Raw genomic sequence first — 21,090 nt, 5'->3', positions numbered from 1 at the left:
TGGCCCCTTTCCTCTGATTGCTTTCCGTCTTGACATACTGTTTCTGCTGAGCTCTTTCTAACACACAAATCCAGGTGTTCAACTCTCCTGCTTGAGGGCTGCTGCGGATTGGATTGGGTGGTGCAGAGGCAGACTCCTTGTTGTGTTGGGGACACCCTGCAGGGCTCTGCAAACTGGCCGCCTGTGGTCCTGTGATGCATCCTTACTGAGCCGCCCTTCAGCTCCTTCCAGGCTGCCTCTCCCTGAGGACACCTTCCCCTGGTCTTCCATATCCCTCGAGACCCAGGCCCTCCCTCCTGAGCCCTGATTCACACAGTGTCACTCTTGAAAGTGATTAAATGGCCCAGGAAGGGAATCCGTTTTGATCAGAAATTCTTAGGCTTACTAAAGGTCTGAGAAGTTTCAAGTTAGACTAAAGGAGGATTGAAAGGCAAGGCCGTGTCCACCTCTCTAGGCCTGATTTCACCTTCCAGACCTTCCGGCCGATGGGGAGGGGCCTGCCTGTGGCCTGTTCTGGGTCTTCCCATCAAGCTCCTACTGCCCAATATGGCAGCCACAGGATGGCAGTGTGTGTTTGATTCACAGTTTGCAAAACCAGACCTCTTTCCTGAGATCTCGGTCCTAGCCCCGCTTCATGTGCACAGCAGCCCGGTGGGGCTGGAGGCCGCCATAGTGGACAGCACAGATGCAGAAGAGACCCAGAACAGGGCCGCCATTATAGCAAGCGCTGTCCGGCCGCCCTCCTCTGTGGCTCCAGAGGTGAATGGGCTCATTGTGAACTGAGCCGGGCTCTGAGGGGGATGCACACAGCCCGGCCCAGGGCCGGGTGGATACTCCGCCTGTGTTGACATTTTGCTTGATGAGATCTCTCTTCCCATCTTCCCAAGTTGGCATTTCTTGCCCAGGTCCTGAGCAACTGCCTTTTGCCAGACCCCAACCGAGGTTCCTCAGGGGGGTGGAGAGCCAGCTGCCCTCTCCTGGCCTCCTGCCTTCCCTGCTTCGGGTGTGTTTCCTGTCCCTGCAGGGGTGGGGGGAGGGGTGGGGTGGGGGGAGGGCCGTAGGCCTGCTTCCTGTCCCTGCATCCCAGGGGTCCAGCCCTTGCATCTCTTGACTGTGGGGCGGTCACCTCATAGTAGCTGCTGAGTACATGCCTTTTTCAATGAAGGATGTCTTCCTAGAATTAAAATCAATTTTAAGGGAAAAAAATGGCTTGTTGGGTTTTTCCTTCCCAATTACAATAAAATCAGTGTACATCTCCTTGCAACAAGTCAAACCGCTCAGAGAAAAAGCGAAGACCCCTCTTTTGGCAGGTGACCATTGTTAACAGTGGTGTCTTGTATCTGGACTCCCGCCCCATGTATAGACAAACCTGTTCAGATCCCAGGAGGCTGAACCTGAGCCCCCACTCCATCTCCCCCAGTCCCGCTTCTCTGGCCTCCACTTTTTCTCCCTGCCCCGTGGGCCGCTAACAGTGGGGACTGGCCACCAGGGAGTCTGCAGTCCCACCTGAGGGGCAGCCGTGGCCAGTGCTCTGTGTGGAATGGGGGCCCTGCAGGGCCTGATTTGGTGACTTCACATCTGGTTTTAAAATTTAGATTCTACTTTTCTTTCTTTCTCGTTTTCTTTGGTGGTGCTGAGGATTGAACCCTGGGGTCTCGCATGTTCTAGGCTGGTGTTGTACCACTGAGCTGCACCCTAGCCCTAGTTTCTGCCAATTTTAAAAAATCAAATCAATTAATTAATTATTTTGGGTACTAGGGGTCTAACCCAGGGGTGCCTGACTGCTGAGCCAGGTCCCCAACCCTTTTTGTCTCAATAAGTTGCTGAGGATCTTGCCAAGATGCCGAGGCCGGCCTCCGTCAGCGCCTGAGTCTCTGGGATCACAGGCCTGTGCCACTGTGCCTAGCTGCCAATTTAAAAATTTTAGAATAGTGATGTCCAGCTGTGGGGGCCTCTGTTGGCCACCACCCCAGGCCTTGCTGAGGGTTCCCCTGGCCTGAGTGCCAGTGGGGCCATCCTGGATCACTGGTTCCCTTGTTACCCAGGTGGGGCTCTTCCGTCCTCACCAGGCTGACCTGGTTTGTCACCTCCTCCTCCCCAGTGAGCCTAATTCCCTTCCTGGCACTTCAGTCTTTGGGGACCATCTTTCAAACCAGGTGGCTATTTTTGTGGGGCCAGAAATAGTCGGCTGTGAAGAGGGACTGTGTGGTAGGGTAGGTGGGCATCTGAAATCTGGACCAAGTCTGGGGGCCGCAGACGCTTTGCCAGGCTGAGGAGGCCGAGCGGAGGCTGAGGAGGCCGAGCGGAGGCTGAGGAGGCCCAGCGGAGGCAGGAAGGAGGTTGACTCCTCTCACTCCTGCCCAGGGGGCGGGATGGGGTGACAGGCCTGAAAGGCCACTTTGGCCTTGTCCTGGCTGCAGGAGGCTTCACCATGCAGGTGTAGAACTGAGAATCCCGGTGGCTGAGGACCCTGGGAGGTGTCCCCACAGAGATCTTCAGACTTAAAAGGCCCTAAGACAAAGGGCAGGGAGGCTGGGGCCTCCGGTGCCTGCGGTCTCCTGGCAGGGAGTGTGTTTTCCCCAGGGAAAGTCACTTCTCTTTTTACTGCCCCTGATTCTGGGGAACAATAGCTCTCCCCAAGAGGTGGGAGGAGTGGGAAGTGGGGGGCCAGGAAGCCTCCCCAGTCCCCCACCTTGGTCTTCCAGTGGTGAGTCTGAGCACAGCCCTGACACATTCAGGGTATAAATCCTCACTTAATCCCTTTCTTTTAGGGGGAAATGGGCCCGAATGGCCCTGTGCCTGTGCAGAGGGGAATTTCCTGTTTTCAGGTCCCCTTTGGGCTGTTGCCTCCACATTCCTGCTCTTCTGGATTTGCTGAAGACATTCCTGAAGGCTGGGGAAGACAACCTGGAGTGTCCAGGTGGCTGGCGCCCCTCTGGTCTCGTCATCCAGATGTGTCTGGGGGCACCTGGCCAGGTTGTGTGCCCAGCTGTGGACTGCAGCAAAGGACAGACATTCTGAGATGGAAGTCCCAGTCAGGAGGAGACACAGTCAGCCAGGGAACTGGCAAAGGAGGAGAATCACCTATTTTACTTATTTATTTTATTTTTGGTCCCAGAGATTGGACCCATGGGTGCTGAACCACTGAGCCCCATCCCCAGCCCTCTGTGGCATTTTACTTAGAGACAGGGTCTCGCTGAGTTGCTCTGGGCCTCCCTAAATTGCTGAGGCTGGCTTTGAATTGTAATCCTCCTGCCTCAGCCTCCCGAGCACCTGGCAGAAGATAACGTGGTAGTCCTCAAGGAGGGACGGCGACCCAGGAAATACGCCACAGCTTCTGGATACTGCAGTGAGGAGGCTGAGGCCAGGGTGGTCAGGGAAGGCCTCTCCGGGCAGCTGGTATTTGAGCCCAAGGCCGAAGTTGGCCAGTATGGAAAAGATGGCAGAGAACATTCTAGATGGAGGTGCATCCATGTGCAAATGGCTCCTCTGAGCAGCAGAAAGGGGGCCACTGCTCGCTGGGGGCGCTGTAGGTCTTGATAAGAGGCTCTCAGAGGAGGGATGGAGCAGGATGTGCCTGGTCTTGTTGAGGCCAGCAGACCAGCCGGTGGTTGGATAATCATGGGACTGGAAAGTGGCAGCCCAGAAGGTTGGAATGAATGGGCAGAAGTGATGGTGGGGCAGGAGCACCCTTTGCTGAGCACCTTTTAGGTGCCAGGCACCCTATAGACCTGTCATCCTAACCCTGCCTCTCTCCCTCCCTCCCTCGCTCTCTGCCTTCCTTCCCAGCACTGGGGATCCAACCCAGGGTCTTGCGTGTTTCAGGCAAGCCCTCTAGCCCTGCCCTTCTTATTTTGAGACAGGGTCTTGCTAAGTTGCCCAGGCTGGCCTCCAACTTGCAGTCCTCCTGCCTGAGCCTCCTGATTTCCTGGGATCAGGCCTGAGGCACCACACTCCCTGCACCCTGGGAGGTGGAGGATTCTTAAAGTAGCCAAGAAATGTATGAGCCCTGTACAAAGAGAAGATAGAGAAGTACTTCCCTTGCTGTACCTTCCTCCCATACATAATCACACATTCCTGATGTTTCTTTTTAAACTTTTTTTGTCTAGAATGCAATCAGTCATTTTGAATTTATTAGCCATGTGACCATGTGACCCATCCCTCTGGGCCTCAGTCACCGTGTCAATAAAATGGGGTTTCTGAGAACCTACTGGTGAGTTGGAAGTAAGTTGATTCTTATTTAGAAAATCCCCCCTCCCCCTGTTCAGCAGGAGGCAGCTGTTTGTTTCTGGCCCTCCTCCCTGGAGGCAGGCCCTCCCCTGATGCTGGTGGCCTGGATTTCTGGAGTTGCTCAGGGACTATCTGTGACTGTGGCCTTTGTTTTCTTCCCTTTGAAATGCAGGTGAGACGCTGGGTGTCCTCAGCCCAGGCCCAGGCCAGGCAGCGGGGGTGGCATGTTGACTCAGGGCTAGGCCTCCTGCGGGCTTCTCAGCACCGTGGACATTATGGACCTAATCAGTCTGTCCTGGGGCCGTCCTGTGGGGTGTTTGGCTGAGTCCCTGGTCTCTGTCCACCACAGACCAGTAGCAGCCCCTCTCTTTGTCTACCGTATCAATAAAATGGGGTTTCTGAGGGGTTTGGCAATTACCAAAATTATCTCCAGACGTTGCTGCTGGGTGTCCTCTGGGGGGACCCACTTGATGACCTCTGTTCCACACTGTTTTAAACATCTGAGTCCCGTAAAGGTGCCCCTGGATGGATGTGTGATGGGGGAGGGCTGTCCTGAGCTCCTGCTGTATACTGGATCCTGGGGATACAGATCCAGGGTAGGAGCACCTGGCGCGTCCTGAGTGTTCCATCAATCTGTTGTCCCCATTCCCCACTTAAAGTGTCACAGCATTCAGGGGCCCAGCACTTACTGAGTGTTCTAGGTCTTGGCAAACCCAGCGCGGGCCTGGCCCCTCCTGCACCTGGGTCTCGTGGCTGCCTGGTTTCTGAGGCCTCTGTGCCCTGACAGCACACAGATGCGTCTCTGCATCCCACCATGTGGCCGCCCCGCGATGCTCTGCGTCCCACTCCCCCGTGGGTGGGCACTGCTGTGCGTCCTGTCTTGGGCTCCCATGGCCACGCTGCAGTGGCTGCCCTGGTGCCCACTCTGAGCGCGCCTCGCCCGTGGGCAGTAGGAAGGGCATCTCGGCATGGCCCCACTGGGGTCCGGGGTCGGGAAGCCTCCCCCCTCCCTCCCTCGGCTCCATGAAATGTGGGCCATGTTCTGCATCTGAAATCCTCCCTTCCCCAGAGGGGTGCCCTGCGCTCGCTCGCTGTGGAGGGCTGCCCTTCTTCCTGGTCAGCCTGCTCTTGTCTTCATTAAGGGACTTCCCAGAGGCCTGCAGAGCGCCGCCCGGTTCCCAGCGGCTCCTCGGCCTGCATCCCCTCCATTCTGAGGCGCCTTTCTTCCCCTTTCTTCTCCCAGACCCACTTCTGGGCTTCAGCCGCAGCCGCCACAGAATCGCCTTTTTGTTTCTGAACGGGCCCTCGCGCCGCCACGGCTCCCACTGCCCCGTTTGAAAGCATGGGGCACCTGAGCTTCCCAGAAGCCGGGCTGCGCGGTGGGGGTGGCCCGGAGTCCCTGCAGCCGCGTGAATCACGCACATGGGTCTCTGCCAGCAGAGCCAGCGGCCTGGGGACGGCCTGAGGCAACCGGTTCCTCCACATTCCCTGTGTGGTCTGGCCGAGGTGGCTGGCTGCCCTCTATGTGCCATGTTGGAGTGGCCTCTGAGGGCCGGGGGTCAGTGCTTTCCTGGAGCAGGTTGGGCTCTGCCTCTTGGTAAATTGCATGGAGTTGGTTCTCCAGCAGGAGATCCCTGGCCGGTGCTCTCGCTCTTCCTCCCCCAGGGCCTCAGTCCAGCTCCAAGGAGAAGTGAGGTCCTCAGGCTGCTGAGCTGGAAACAGAAGCCCTTTGGAAGCCAGCCCCTTCCCTGGGTAGAAGCAGGCCCACTTCTTCATTCCAACTGCCCTTTGATCCCAGTCTGCCCTGTGTGTGGGGTGGGGGAGGCTGTGCAGGGACAGGTCACTCCTCCCGCCCCAGGACGGGCTTCTGCCTTCCAGGAAGCGCATCAGAACTCAAAGGCAATTTGAGCAATTATTAAGACAATTGAAAGCACATTGAAAATACCAGGCACTGCCCGCAGTCCCCTTCCCCTCCTCACTCCTGGCCTGCAGAACAACTGCGACTCCTTGTGTTTATTCACCTTCACCTGAATAAATGGCCCTTTGGTGCACTGCACTGAGGACTTGCAGCTTGGCTGTGCTGCTGTCGAGGGTGATCAATCAGAGGCGAAGGCTCAGGGACCTGAAGGCAAGCCTCTGCCCCAGACGGCCTGGTCGCAGAGAGGTGCTGGTGTCCTTGCCCCACCAGGTGACCTCATGTGTCCAGGACCAGGGCTGGCCTGCTAAGTGGTGACTCTTAGCCTGTCCTCTGCTTCTTCCTCCTCCCCCTGGGAGAGGCTGCCGAGGAACCGGAAGCAGGAATGTCTGCAGAGCAAGCCTCTGTGTCTTTGGAAAAGGACAGGCCAGGCCCTCGGAGAAGCCAGGCTTTCTCCATGGCCGGTAAGTGTGCCCTCCCTGATTCCTGGGCTCTATTTGGGTCGCGGTGCCCGAGTTGCCGGGGAAGTGACCCTCTTATCCCACTGCCTTGTTTTCCCTTTCACCCCGTCTCCTGGTTCTGGGTGGGAAGCTCCCGTCACCGAGGGCGTCCTGGAGGAGCCACCAGGGCCGTGGAGGAGGCCGCTGTCCTCTGACCTGGCAGGCCCAGGCGGGCGGGCGCCGTGCTCCCCATGGGTTCCCGTGGCTCTGAGGCCGCGTCTGCCCCAGGGCTGTGGGGACTCACATGCTCCTCGAGGCTCAACTTTCTTTGCTCTAAGGACAGTTTCCCTCCCTGCCCCCCTCCTTTGCCCTGATTCCTGCTCTCTGCCAGGAGGAAATTCCGGGCCTTTTTTTTAAAAGGATGTATTTGCTCCTCGAGGAGGCCCCAAGGTTCCTGCCGTGGGAGGCTGCTTGGGTCCCTGCTCCGTGTCCCAGGAGGGCAGCTGCTTTGGAAGTGATCAGCCTGGCTCCACCTCGCGGCTTCTGGGAGGGCAGCTGCGGGTGGTCCCGTTTGAGGCGGGCTGTGCGGGCTGTGCGAGGGCCCTGGTCACCGAGAGCTGTCTGAGCCTTGCCGGCCTCCTCTGACCTCCTCTGCTGCTGTTACCGGGAATCCTGCATTTTTATGGTCTGATTGAAATGCAGAAATCCATCCTGGCTCATTCCACGCTCCACATGGACTGGTGTCTTTGATAACTGTGAACTGTGTGGGGTTGATTTAACATGCACTTTGGAGAAGGCATGCTCTGCTTTGGGGGCAGGGTGGTGGTGGGGAGGAGGAGGAAGAGGACGAAGAGAAGGAGCAATGATTGAGATAGTTCCTTGATTGAGCTCACTTTGTGCCCAGTCTTTTCCTGAAAGCTGAGCAAAATCAACTCATCTCCTCCTTTGGTGACTCTGCCCTTATCTCCATCTTCCAGAACAGCCCAGAGAGGCTGAGTCGCTTCCTCATGGTCACACTGCTGGGGAGAGCAGAACTATGTTCTGGAGGCTGTTAATGCCAGAGAGCAGTTTCCTGACTGCCTGTCTTTGTCGTCTACGACCTGGTGCCTCTACTCTGTAGGATGACCAGTTGTTCCAGTTGGCCCAGGGTACCCTGCTGCGGTGGTGGACATGCGGTGGTGGACATGCGTGTCCCACTTATCTCGCATGCAGGCCCCAGCAGGCTTGTGCAGACGTCGTCGTTAAGGAAATTTAACACCCACAGAAACAGGAGGCCTGGGCCTTGGCGCTTCAGCCCTTCCCCTGGAGGGAGGCGACGATTCCCTGTAATACGTGTCATTTCCGAGACCCAGGAGAGCATCCAGTGCTGACTCAGGCCCTGGGCGTGGGTGGGGACAGGGTGCCTGGCGTGGCCTGTCTGGGAGGCCTCGGTGGAGACAGGGCAGGGAGGGGAGGTGATCCTGGAGCCCCCAGCCTCTTTTGTAGCACCCAGCAGTTCTGATGCCACCGTTGGAAGATCCGAAGGTGAATGTGCTCCTGGGTGACTGTCGTTGGAGAGAATGGTGTGCCACCTTCGCCCAGTTCCCGCAACTCCTGGTGGCACCTTCCCTGCCCCCATAGTTGTTGGGGAAAAACAAAAACAAAAGCAAATTGAGAGCCACCTGTTCAACCCTGGGCCCTAACTTAGCAAGTCCTCGCGCTCGGAGCCAAGGGTGAGGCCCTGCTGGGGCGAGGTCCTGGGGTGCCAGGGTTGGCAGCGTGGGCCTCAGAGCCGGCACAGCTGCCTGGGTTCAGTTCCCTGCCTGCCCCTCAGCAGCTGTGCCATCTTAGGCAAGTGACCTGGAGGGAACCCCAGGGAAGCATTTTAAATGGTGCCTTGTGCTTATTGCATGTGACAAAGGACAGTCTTGGCTGTTAATAACTGCGGCTCAGGAAGGCTCAGAGCCAGGCCTGCTTGGAGGATGGATCCCCTCAAGTCACGGCGTGGCCGGGCAGGGTTGTTTCTGTGGTTCCCAGTTAGGTCTGGGGAGGATCTCATCACATGCTTGGCTCTTGGTACCCAGGAGACTTCCCGTATTCTGAAGATCTCGGGGAAGTGTCACCAGCCGGGAAACGTGTGCTGCTTCCTGTTGCGGGCCAAGATGTTTCCCAGAGTCATCACCCTGGCCCTCCCTGACCCGGTTCATCCGGATGATCCCTCCTAGGCCAGACCTACCTGGAGGGCGGGTAGGGGCCCAGGGTTGCTGGTGGGCCAGCCCCATAGAGTCACCAGAGAAAGTGGCCAGGAAAACCCAGACCGAAACAGAACCAAGAAACCCTTCAGATCAAAGGTGAACCCTGCCCTGCGCCGCAGTCCAAGTGGCTGTTTGTCATCCTTCCAAGTTCGTGGATGAAATGTGCTCAGCAATACGGCCTCGTCAGAATTAAATCATTAAAGGAGGAAAAAAAAATTGACTCAGCCTTTTGGAAAAGCTCCCTGTGGTGGCTTCGTTACCATGACGACAGCCAGATTTCTACCACCATCTTGTCACCACCCGAGGCCTGGTCTCAGCCAAGGGCTTGCGTCAGAGCTGACCGCCATCTCCGACCTCTGAAGGGTGTGGGGTCTGGTGGACGTTTCCTGGGGTTTCTGCCTCTGAGCCTTCACGGAAGGCCCTGCTCTTGCCAGATGTGTCTGCTGATTGGGGACTATTAAATTTCTGCCCCTTGGATACAGCCACTCAACTCTCATTAACTCTGGGGGGAATCGGGGCCTTTGTAACCGCAGACAATTGCTTTTTTTTTTTAATTATTTATTTATGTTTTAAAAAATATTTTTAGTTGTCCATGAATACGATACCTTCATTTCGTTGGTTTAGTTTTATGTGGTGCTGGGGATCGAACCCAGGGCCTCGTACATGCTAGGCAAGTGCTCTAACACTTGAGCTACAACCCCAGCCCCCACAATTGGGGTTTATATGTTCTGCCGAGACTGGAAAGTTGGGGACACTCTTCAGTGTGGTGACCCTGGGCCAGGCCCGTCCTTCCACAGTGCAGGACCCAGTTTGCTCTTGGTGTCCTGGTGGACTTGGTCAAACCTGCGTGGGGCGCTCTAAATGGTTGAGGGGAGTGTTGATTTCTGGTGTGGTTCATGGAATTAAAGGATTTTGAAGTCCCAGAGGGACTTTGAGATCTTCTGGCCCCGTGGTCTTGATCTCTAGGACACCTCTGAGAAGCCTGAGCAGGCTGTGGCCGCTCGGCCCAGGGGGTGGAGTCTGTAGGCAGGACGTGCCTTGGGTTGGTGGTGGACTCCAGGGAAGAGCTTCACTCGGGTCCCTTTCTTTCTTCCTTCCCCACTTTACAGACCAGGCGCTGAGGCCCTGAGAAGGAAAGACACTTCTTAGGGCTCTTTTTGATGTAGCCTCATTTTCCAGCCTGGTCACCTTGCCTGGCTCTGTTTGTGGAGCCCCAGACCAGCCCCCGCAGGGTGATGGGAGGTGGGGGAGATGCCTCCCCAGGCCTGAGACCTCACAGTCCCCCCAGACACACACCACCCAGAGCCTCTCAAACTGGGCGCATCTTAGTCCTGGAAGGCCGTTGAAGAGGGTGGCTGGGCCCTGCCCCAGTGTTTCTAGTCCTGTAGACCCAGAGCAGGGCCCCCAAATTGTCATTTCTAGTGTATTCTCAGGTGCTGCTGCTGCTGCTGCTGCTGCTGGTTACCCTCACCCCAGGGGACTTCAGTCACAGAGATAACAGGGTGCCAGGGGCCACCTGAGCACTGGCTGGGCTGGTCCGATCACCAGACCCTGTGTGTCTGGGGACTGAGGGAAATGAGTGGCAGGTGCTGGGTGGTCCTTGCAGTGAGGATGAACTTCCCTTCAAAGTCCTCCTGAGAAACCTTCCTCCCTCTCCCACTGGTGAGTTTCCTCTCTCCCAATACACTTGAACACACCAACCAAAGCCTTGGCCTGATTGCTCTCTCTGTGTGTGTTTTGTGTGGCTGGGATGGAACCCAGGGGTGCTTTGCCACTGAGCTACACCCCAGCCTTTTTTGATGTTTTTATTTGTTTATTTTTTTGGTTCCGGGGATTGAACTCGGGGTGGGGGGGCACTTGACCACTGAGCCACATGTCAGCCCTGTTTTATTTAGAGACAGGGTCTCACTGAGTTGCTTAGCGCCTCACCTCGCCATTGCTGAGGCAGGCTTTGAACTCTCAATTCTCCTGTCTCAGCCTCCTGAGCTGCTAGGATTACAGGCGTGTGTAGCCCGGCCCGGCTCCTTTTTATTTTTTTGAGACAAGATCTTGTAAAGTTTGGAGGCTAACTTTGAACTTGTGATCCTCCTGCCTCAGCCTCCTGAGTCAATGGGATAACAGGTGTGTGCCACCATTCCTGGCTCAAAACACCTTTCTTAAAGTTTAATACTCTGACACTTGAGCAGAGTATGGGGGTATACTAGAGTCGTGTAGCACAAATCCCAAGCGCCTTCTGTGGTTCTCAACCCAGTCCCAACTTTATCCACCTGGGACGTTTTTATCCTGAATTGGGCCTCCTCCTTCGTTCATCAGGGACTTTGGTTCGCACCTGCTGCTTTTTTTCTTTCTTTCTTTTTTTTTTTAAATGTGTAACTGAACTTTATAAATACTTTTAATCTCCCTTATTTTGATAAAGTCATCCAGGCACATAGTGAATACCATACACAGAGGTCTACAGTGAAAAATAATCTCTCTCCACTCCCTACAGGTCTCCTTCCAAGGCGGCCACCTGTCCCCATGTAGAGCCCTGCTGTACTTTTGTGTTCACGTGAGAGTCTTCTGAGGATGCACAAGCACATCCTTACAGGTCCCTTAATGTGCTGGATACCTGTTGCTTTTACAATGTGGCACCTAAGCTTGACAATGTCAGTTCATGGGGAGGTGCCCTTTGGATCCTTTCTGGTTTTGCAGTGCTAGGGAACACGCCAGGGCCTCGCACATCCCCGGCCCTTTTTAATTTTTACTTGGAGACAGGGTCTCACTAAGTTGCAGAGGCTGATCTTGAACTTGCCATCCTCCTGCCTCAGCCTCCCGAGTCACTGGGGATGACAGGTGTGGGTCACGGCACCTGGCTGCCTGTCTTTCTCAAGGGCTGGAGCATTCCATGGTGTCTGTGGACTGGCTCTTCGTGGACACATAAGTTGTCCAGTTCTGGGCACAACACACGGTGGCTGAGTGGGGTCCTCTTGTTCCCGCTCTGCTCCAGGAGGGGACTGTGGAGCCAGGCAGTGTGGAGCAAGTGAGTTTTCCCGTCGGACAGTGGAGAGGACCCTTCTGGGAAAGCCGTTTTCCCTGGGGGATGGTCCCTATTCCCGGAGCCTGTCCCGGGTTCTGTCTTTTAGCTTTCTCACTGACTGACTCCTGTGCCTTGGGGGAAACCCTTTGGGCTTTCTGGGCCTCCACTTGGTGTCTCTGGGATGCTCCCCCAGACCCTGGGCTCTTCACCCTCAGGACACCTGTGGTTAGCACCGAATTTCCTCTCATCACTGGTCTGCCGATCATTGGTTCAGAACTTTCTGGAAGCCTGGTGGTGAGGCGGGAGAGTCCGCTCATTGTCAGGCCTTGTGCACCCACTAGAGGCTGCCTGCCCGCCCTCCCAAATCAAAGGGAGGCCTTGCATTCGGTGATGTTGGACCAGTCCACCTCCCCTGAAGGCGGGAGATGGTGCAGGGTGATGTGCGTGCTGAGACTTGCCCGGTGGTGCGCTGCAGGAGGAACATCTTTGGGGATCGTCATCTTCCTGTATCTCACATCCCATCCCAGCCCGGTGCGCGGGGTGTGCTCTCTGCTCTCCGCTCTCCTGTGTCTGTAGCTCTTGCTCTTCAGGATGTCAGCTGTCCCAAGCTGCGCCACTATTGTCCATAAGCTGAGGAGGCCACCTTGGGGCATGGGATGGACTCTGGTCCTTGCAGGTGAAGACTGAATGGATGGTGGTAGAAGGATGAACTGAGACACTGACTGGGAGGGAGGCTGGAAACGAGGGGGGTCTGGTAAGAGGGGGGCTGGTACTTTTCAGGCGAGGATCAATAAGAATGTAATTTGTATTGATTTCTTGGGAGGAAGGTCTCAGAGTGCCCACTGCTGACAGCCGGGAGAACTTTCCGGTGGGCAGGGTCACTCTTTTTACCCCTTCTGTTTTGTCAGCTGTGAGCATACACAGCAGGGCTCCTTTTCTGCACAGAGCAAGGTGCTGTCGTTGCCCTGGTGTGTGGCTTGGTGACCTGGTGTGTTGCCCTGGTGTGTGGCCCTGGTGTGTGGCCTTGGTGACCTGCCTTTCATCGTTTCCTGATTGGCCATTTTTGTGGGTGTGGAAAAGAAGTTCTTGGGCATGCGAACAGTACGGGTGCCTATGTGACGCCTCCGAGGAGCTTGGTTGCGGCCTTGTCAACAGGGATACAGTTGGGAACGGTGATGAGTGTGCAAGGTGGAGGCTCATTCTCACCCCGACGTGGGATTGTTGCTCACTTTATCTGGTGTCGTCACGGCCTGTGGGCCCTGAGCTTTTTTTGTTTTGGCAACCAACCAAGATTTCATAAAGATATCACGTAGGAGTGGAGAGTGGTGGTTCAGGCCTGTAATCCCAGCTCATTGGGAGGCTGAGGCAGGAGGATCACAAGGTCAAGGTCAGCCTGGGCAAGACCCTGTCTCAAGATAAAATTTTAAAAAAGGGTTGGGGATGTAGCTCCGTGGCAGAGTGCTCCTGGGTCAAATCCATAGTACCCTCCCCCTCAAAATAGTCATGCACATCGAAGAAAGACTGTTTGACCTTGACCTTGGACAACAAAAATGGGGGGGCAGGTATATTCTAGGAGGAGGAGTATACTTGCAAATGACCTTGAGTTTGGGGAAAAATGCACCCATCACACTCACCCTCCTGTGGGACCCTGGCCACCCTGGTGCTTTAAAATGTGTGGTCCCGTGTGTCTCTTTCAGATCCTGGCTCTGCAGACAGAACAGCTCAGAAAAGAAAGTTCCCCAGCCCCCCACATTCTTCCAATGGCCACTCGCCGCAGGACACCTCTACAAGCCCCATTAAAAAGAAAAAGAAGCCCGGCTTACTGAGCAGCAACAGCAAGGAGCAGGTAAGGCCGCGGCCGGGCGCGGCGTGGCATGGGCCGCCAGTGGGCAGCCGTGCTCCGTTCCTCGGGGCCGGGCTTGGCATCTGTTCAGCAGGCTGCCCTGGCGCTGCCTGCCATTTGCATGTGCAGAAAGGGCAGCTCAGAGGGGCTGTGTGAGGTTTCCAGCAGGTTCTCAGATCTGTTTGGAGACAGAGCAGTGACCCAGAGGAGATGAGGATATTGTTCTCGGGGCTGGGGCTTCTCCCGGGCTTCACGTTTCCCTACTCTGAGGACTGTTTTCCCGGTGGCCTGAGGCTCTCCCCTGCTGACCAGTGCTGGGCGACACAGCTCCCTTCCGGTCTCGTTTTCTCATCTGTAAAATGAAGGGTGTGGGCCCCTGGTAGAGGCATGGCCCAAGGGTCACCTCCCCTTCTCCTGAGCACAGGTTTCCCCGTCTCCTTGGCTGACAGGATTATCAGAGGCTGGGAAACCTCTTCACCATCCTGGGTCTCATCTCGGGAACCTTCTGGCTCTAAAATTCTCTAGTGCAGTTTAGACATTCCAAATAGGGGACATGAGAGCACTGTGGACTCACAGGCGGAAGCGTCCACCCCTGTGTGGACTGTGCGGTCAGGGGGCCTTAAGTGGTTCTTGAGCTGCGGTTCCTGGCGACCTGCTCGTCTGTTCTGGGCACTGTCGGGCACTGGAGTGGGCCCTGGGGATGGAGGGTGGAATTAGATGAGATTGCTGCCTTCGCGGGAAGAGCCCTGCCACGGTTATGTGCCCGGCCTGGGAGAGGCGTGTGTCTGAGCGCAAATCTATTTTCATTCTCAAAATTATAGAGTGAACTGCCAGCTCTGCCTTTGGCCTGTGACTGTGGGCACGAGGACCTCTGTGAGTCTGGTTTCCTCGTTCACGGAATTGGGCGTCCTGGCGTGCTGCTCGGGCCCCAGGGCTGTCATGGAGACTCATGGAGCTAAGGGACAGGGCAAGAGCAGAGTATGATTTGACATTCGACCTGGGAGGCAGGCTGTTTCTGTGGCAGTGTCCTAGACTCCGCGGTCTGCTGCCGACACAGTCACGTGGGGCTCGTGAGCCCTCGAGATCGACCACTGTCAGGGAGCAACTTGGTCTTTTCCATTCTGTTTAAAGTGACGTGGCTGCCTGGGGCTGGTAGCTGCCTTGCCAGTTAGGGATCCCATGGGAGGAGGAGCAACTGGGGGTCCCACATGTGTTTTCAGGGGCTCTTGGAAAAAAATACTTGGAAATAAAAAGTGTTGATGATGACACCGAAGCAGTGTTTGCCCCAGGTCACCTGCTGTGGCAAACATTTGTGTCAGTCTGAATGTTTGTGTCAGGAACGGCCGTGTGCGTCACATTTTACAGTTGAAAACATAGAGATTGAATTGCTCCTTCTGTCCCAGAAGCTGGTGAGGACCTGCTGCAGTCGCCTCGGAGCCATCTCAGAGCTATTAGAAAGAAAATGGAGGTCAGATAACCCTCAGCCTTCATTAAACCACAGTTTGGCTTCCTGAGCAACACTCCCTTCCCAGTTCCCAGGGAGTCCTGAGAGCAGATGTCCTTCCTGGCCGGAAGTTGTCCTTTCCTGTCCCCTCCCTCTGCCCGTGCACCCATGCACACCCACGCACACCCACTGTGGGAGTCCCCACTGTCCTCTAAGGATTTGCTCACAGTTCTTTCTCTGGAAGCCAAGCCGCTCGGGTCTTTGCTGCTTTGCCTTCTTACCCTGTGTGAAGACCGTTTCTGTGGCACAGAAACCTCATGACCAACTGATGTGTCTGTAAGTTGCTGTCCCCGCTTTGGACTAGCAGCCTCAGAGAAGGAGCCAATGTGCAGGACTGTTGTCACCTCAGGGCCTAACACAGGGTGGGAACTCGTGGATGCAGAAGGCACTCGGCCATGGGCACAGCAGGGCCAGGGGGTGGGACACAGGGCCTGAGCCCACTTCCTGTCCTCTCCAGTATCCACAGATGGGGGAGGTGCTCCTCTTGGACACAGGATCCTTCCAGTTCACAGCATTTCCATTTTTGATGGAGACCTGTTATTATCAAGAGCTGAGCCAAGTTTAAGTGCAGCACTTTTTTGTCTCTTTTTCACGTATTGGGAATTCAGGACTTTTAGAGGGAAGCTTTCTGTTCTTTTTTCTTTACTTTTTTCTTTCTGTGGTGGTATTCATCAGACCCAGGGCCTTCTGAAGGCTGAACATTTGCTCTACTACTGAGCTGTATCCCCAGGGGGAGTTTAAAAAAAATTATTTTTATTTTTTTTGGTATTGGGGATTGAATCCAGGGACGACTAACCACTGAGCCACATCATCCCCAGCCATTTTTAATATTTTATTTAGAGACAGGGTCTTCCTGACTTGCTTAGGGCCTCGCTAAGTTGCTGAGGCTGGCTTTGAACTTGGGATCCTCCTGCCTCAGCTTCCTGAGCCTCTGGGATTACTGGTGGAGCACACCTACCCCAGGGCGGGGATTTAAGAAGAATTTTAAAATACTTTATTTTGGGCTGGGGACATAGCTCAGTGGTAGAGCTATTGCCTGCCATATAGGTAGGTTCCCTGGGTTCCCTCCCCACTACCAAAAAATAATAAAATAAAATAGAAAAACCTTAACCCACAAAAACACAAACTAGCACTTCTCACAGCAGTCCTTGCTTGGAGTAGGCAGCATATTAACCGCTGGAACAGTTGGTGGGGACCCCATAGGTTGGCGTGGGCTCTGCCCACCATCCCACTCACGTCCAGGCTGGTGAGGGTTCCTCACTCCGGGGTCCGGCTGGTTCCAGGGCTGTGTGGCTCTCACAGGCTTTGCAGTCAGCTCCACTCCTTTGCAAATGCAGGACAAAAGCTGATGCATGGTGCTGTCACTCCTCTGTGCCACCCGAGTGGCCTCTGCAGGCATTTGAGCTTGTGGCCTCCCCTCCACCACACAAGTGCAGGTCCAGAGCACCTGTTCTCGGGTGGATGTAGACGAGGTGTTGGCAACTGCTGCCTGTGGCCCAGGAGCCTGTTTTTATAAAGTTTTATTGGCACACAGCTCTGTGGCTGCACTGCACGGCCAGAGCTAAGCACTGTCAGTAGAGACCGAGTGGCCTGCCAGGCTCACCTCTTTGTAGAAAGTGTTTGCCGGCTCTTGGTGTGCACAAAGAGATTCCAGAAGTCAACGGAAGGGTCTTTCCCACTCTTGTCATGCCAGCTCGTGGAAAGGCAGAGAATAAGAACGTGCTCTCAGGACCTGCAACTGTCCCATGATATCACAGGCTGTAACCTGCCTGCTTGGGTGCTTCCCTGTGGGGAAGAGAAAATCATAACTCATTTTGCCTGAAATGATTTGCTTTTCCTTTTAAAAGTGTTCCATGTTGTCAGATTATTGTTATGGAGCAGGTAACACTTACAAGCAGCAGATTAGGAAAGGATCTGATTGACAGGCGATTAATCAGGCAGCTGGTTCTCGGCACCCAGGGCTGCTCCAGGAGAGGAGGGAGTCTGGAGACTGGACCAGCCCAGCTGCCCCCGTCCTCTGGGGACAGCCACCCGGGACAGTGGGGTGGGATAGTGACAGGGTGTGAGAGACACTTCATGCTGAAGGATCAGTCACCTGCCTTCTGCTCAGTCCCCAGCACCAAGGAAACAAAAACAAGACCAAAAAAGGATCCAGCTTGTATTTGACGGTAGACGTGGTTGCAAGTAAGGGAGGTTCGCAGTCACACTGGACTCTTCCTGTTTTATTATCATTGTTATTTTTTGGTAGTGGGGATGGGACCCAGGGGTGCTGAACCCTGAGCCACATCCCTATCCCTTCTTGTGCTTTATTTATTTATGGTGCTGGGGATTGAACCATATTTGCATGCAAGGCAAATACTCTACCCACTGAGCTGTATCCCCACGCCCCTTTTTATGTTTTATTTTGAGACAGGGTCCCACTAGTCCTGAGGGCCTTGCTATGTGGCTGACCTGGCTTTGAACTTGTGATCGTCCTGCCTCAGCCTCCTGAGACTCCTGGGAGGATAGGTGTGCGCCACCACACCTGGCCCCAGCCCTTCTTAAAACAAGTTTTTGGAGACAGGGTCTCGCTACGTTGCCCAGGCTGTCCTCCTGCCTCAGACTCCCAAGTTGGGGTTACAGTTATGCGCCAAGCTTTCTCGATCACACCGCTAGTTACCGGACTGTTTGATGCTTCCCGTGGACTGGATCATAGATTTAAATAGGATTCCATATTGGAGGGTGATGGTTGTTCTCCTAATGAGTTTCTTCTGAGTGATTTAATGTGTTTGGAGGATGGCTTTCCTGTATGTCTGCTGTCCCTGGACCTGCCACCATCTCATCTTCCTGAGTTGTTTGTAATGAAGGCTGAGGCTCTCTGGCAACTCCAGGGGCCTCAAGTGTTCAAGAGACGTGACTTGAGGAAGGTTCTTGTTGGTTCACGACTTTGTGTCTTGGGGGTGGCCTTAAAAATGGAAGATCATTTTTTGGTCACTCGAATCCAATTGCTATATTCTCTAAGTGCCTACAGTATTGAAGACTCCCAAGGCAGATTACATGCTTTTTTTGGCTTTGTAAACGTGAACTTGTGTCCGTTGGGCTCTTAACCATGGGGACGACATTGGTGACGGTAGCACCGTGTTAATTCCATACAATCTATCCTCTCATTTGAACACAGCCCCATAATCCCGTGACGGTAGGTACCTCACTTTCATTTTACAGATGAGAAAACTGAGGCCCAGAGGTGGGGAGATCCGTCCAAGGTCATGCGGCTGTTTAGCGGTAGTTAAAATTTGTACCTACGTAGGCCAGGGCCGCCTGGTGACTCTGAGACACTAGTGTTCAGTCTGTGGCCTTTTAAAATGGGAGGGAGGAAAGACCCTCATAGTTACCCAATGACCTGCTAATGTTGTGAGCAGTAGAGGAACCGCAGCTAGCTCGACTGTTTAGCAGATGGGAAATGCTGTGATTTTCTTGTGTTGTTATTGATGTACTTGTTCAAATTCCTGTTGAGAATGCACATTTGTTTTGAAACCAAACCTGTCTTTCTTGCCTACATTTCAGTCAGAACTAAGACATGGTCCGTTTTACTATATGAAGCAGCCACTCACCACAGACCCTGTTGATGTTGTACCGCAGGATGGACGGAATGATTTCTACTGCTGGGTTTGTCACCGGGAAGGCCAAGTCCTTTGCTGTGAGCTCTGTCCCCGGGTTTATCACGCTAAGTGTCTGAGACTGACATCGGAACCAGAGGGGGACTGGTTTTGTCCTGAATGTGAGGTTAGTTCCCAACGAATGAATACATTACCTGCTTCGTTTCCTCTCTCTTCTCTTCCTTTGACTTACAAACTTTCCAATATTCCAGATAAGGGGAAAAGAGACATTTCTTGCCTCCCACCCGCTCTGTCCTGGCCACCCCCCTTTTGGTCCAGCATCTGCCCCTGGCTGCGGTCCTGCAGCTCTTGGAGAAGTGATCGCATGGAATATTGTCTGGGTTCTTCTCGAGTCTTTGAATCGCTTCGAGCTCTGCCGCTGTCGCTCCTTCTGGAATGCACGTCTTACACGTTAACTTTTGAACCGTTGACAGTCCACACGGTCTGAAACGCTCTCGCGCAGCTTCTCTTGGGTGTGTGTGCCCTGCTGCGTCATGGGATCAGCAGCCGCCGCCGACCTGGGACGCCCAGTTTGGGTCCTGTGTTCTGGGTGGTGGCCGTGCCATCTGAGTCTTTCTTTCATGCAACAAGTATTTCTAAGGGAGATCGGAGAGTGCTCAGAAAAGTAGGCACGGATCACTTTCCTTTTAACAGAAAAGGACAGAAGTGAAAATAAAGTTAGAAATAATGAGTTTGAAGAGAGGTGCAAATTGAAGATGGGGAGTAGGGAGTTCAGGAGCCGCAGGGCGTTCCATTTTAAATGTCCAGGCCTGGAAGGCCCCTCTGAGATTTGAGAAGGAGCTGATGGAGGTGGGCCCTGCCGCTGTCTGGGGGAACCTTCCGGGCAGGGGTGCGGCCTGGGCAGAGCAGGGGAACAGTGAAGGCAGCGTCGGCTTCGTGGGTAGCCAAGAGCTGCCCGAAGCCAAGCTCCCGCTCTTATTAGACCAGTCCCTGGACTTGCAGGGTTCTGAGGTGGCATCTGTTCTTGGCCACTCTGGACTAGGAGGCTCTTTCGAATGCTGAAAAGAAGAGTCATCTGAAAGTCATTTAGAGTAGAACGTCTATTGGATCCCAAGGCACGTTGGCCTCAGATCTCACATGAAGACGCGTCTGGGGAGCCATGGCGGGGCTGCCCGGATGTTTTCTGTGGAAAAGAAAACAAGTCACAGGTAGTGTCCCTGCCACCACTTCTGTGCAGGGGAAGGAGGAAAATAGAAAATAGGTGAAAAGAAATCAGGCATCGAGTCGGTCTGGTGACGACCCTGGGATGGCACTCTGCCTCCGAAATGGCTGGAAGGTGGCTGCTGGTTCCCTTGGTCACTCTTCCACGAGGACAGAGGTGGGCTGGGCGTTGCCCAGCCTGCCCGCCTGTGTTTGGAGCCAGATCTTGTTCTGCTACACCTAGAGCACGACCTGCAACCTCCAACCTCCACCGGTGTCCTGTGGCCCTAGGCGACTGTCCCCATTTGTTTCATCCCGTTGCAGAACAGGTCGCGGTTCCCCTGGGGACGCCTCCTCTGCAGGGAGCGCGCCTTTGAACTGTGCCTGAAGCCGTGGGGTTCATTGTCAGCAGGTGTGGGAAGGGCCCAGAGACGGGGCCAGTCCCAGCTGGTGCCCAGTCAGGCCCTTTCCATCTCATCCTGAGGCCACGTGTCCCCCTCAAGGCCCTAGGTGGGCTCCAGTGGCATGTGTGATAGACAAGGGTCCTAGTCTAAGAGGAAGACACTTCTGGCATCTCTTTGTCAAGCAGAAGGATTTTATCCTCATTCTCCAGCGGATTTACCCTGACCTCAGGGTGAGCTTCCGATCCTCAGTTCCTGTGCAACAAAGGCTTCCTAAGGGCTTCATGTAGCACTTCCAGGTGGTGCCAGCCAGGAGGAGGGAGCAGGGGGTGAGGGAGTGAGGGACAGTTGGGCAAGTAACCCGAGTGTTCTCCTTGGGTGCAGCCCAGCATCAAACTGGAATTTAAACCATTAGGAGTTCTGTGTGCACGATCCACAGCCTGATTTTCTTCCAGGGTCGCCCGGTAAGGCAGACTGCTGGCAAGACTAGCTCTTCAGGCTCTGGTAGCCCAGGGATGAGAGGCGTGCATCTGCAGCCTTTCTAACTTCCTAGGGACTCTTGGGTGGTCCTTCTCCTCAACAACCAGCCAGACACATCTGAGCGTTCCCAGAGAAGTGAAGAGTGGAAACAGTCCAGATTATCCAAGGAAACTTAACCGCGCTCCTTTCACAGATGGCTGAGGAACATTTCATGACTTAGGAGCAGACGTT

The 21,090-nt window shown here is 54.7% G+C and overlaps 1 protein-coding gene across 19 annotated transcripts in view; it reads left to right on the top strand.

Annotated features, from left to right (window-relative positions):
• Positions 1-21,090, top strand: part of ZMYND8 (zinc finger MYND-type containing 8) — a 98,961-nt gene that overhangs the window by 17,775 nt on the left and 60,096 nt on the right. For 11 of the 19 annotated variants that reach the window (XM_081289527.1, XM_081289526.1, XM_081289536.1 and 8 more), the window contains 2 exons: positions 13,533-13,681; positions 18,726-18,944. In XM_081289527.1, coding sequence (XP_081145653.1) covers positions 13,533-13,681; positions 18,726-18,944 — 368 coding nt within the window. Of the gene's footprint in view, positions 1-6,454; positions 6,610-13,532; positions 13,682-18,725; positions 18,945-21,090 lie in introns of those variants that run through there. The other 8 variants (XM_081289533.1, XM_081289535.1, XM_081289529.1 and 5 more) reach the window with 3 other exon arrangements.

This window comes from Spermophilus citellus, assembly GCF_964194105.1.
Source record: "Spermophilus citellus genome assembly, chromosome: 4".
Lineage (NCBI taxonomy): Eukaryota > Metazoa > Chordata > Mammalia > Rodentia > Sciuridae > Spermophilus > Spermophilus citellus.
This window is presented reverse-complemented; position numbering and strand designations above follow the sequence as displayed.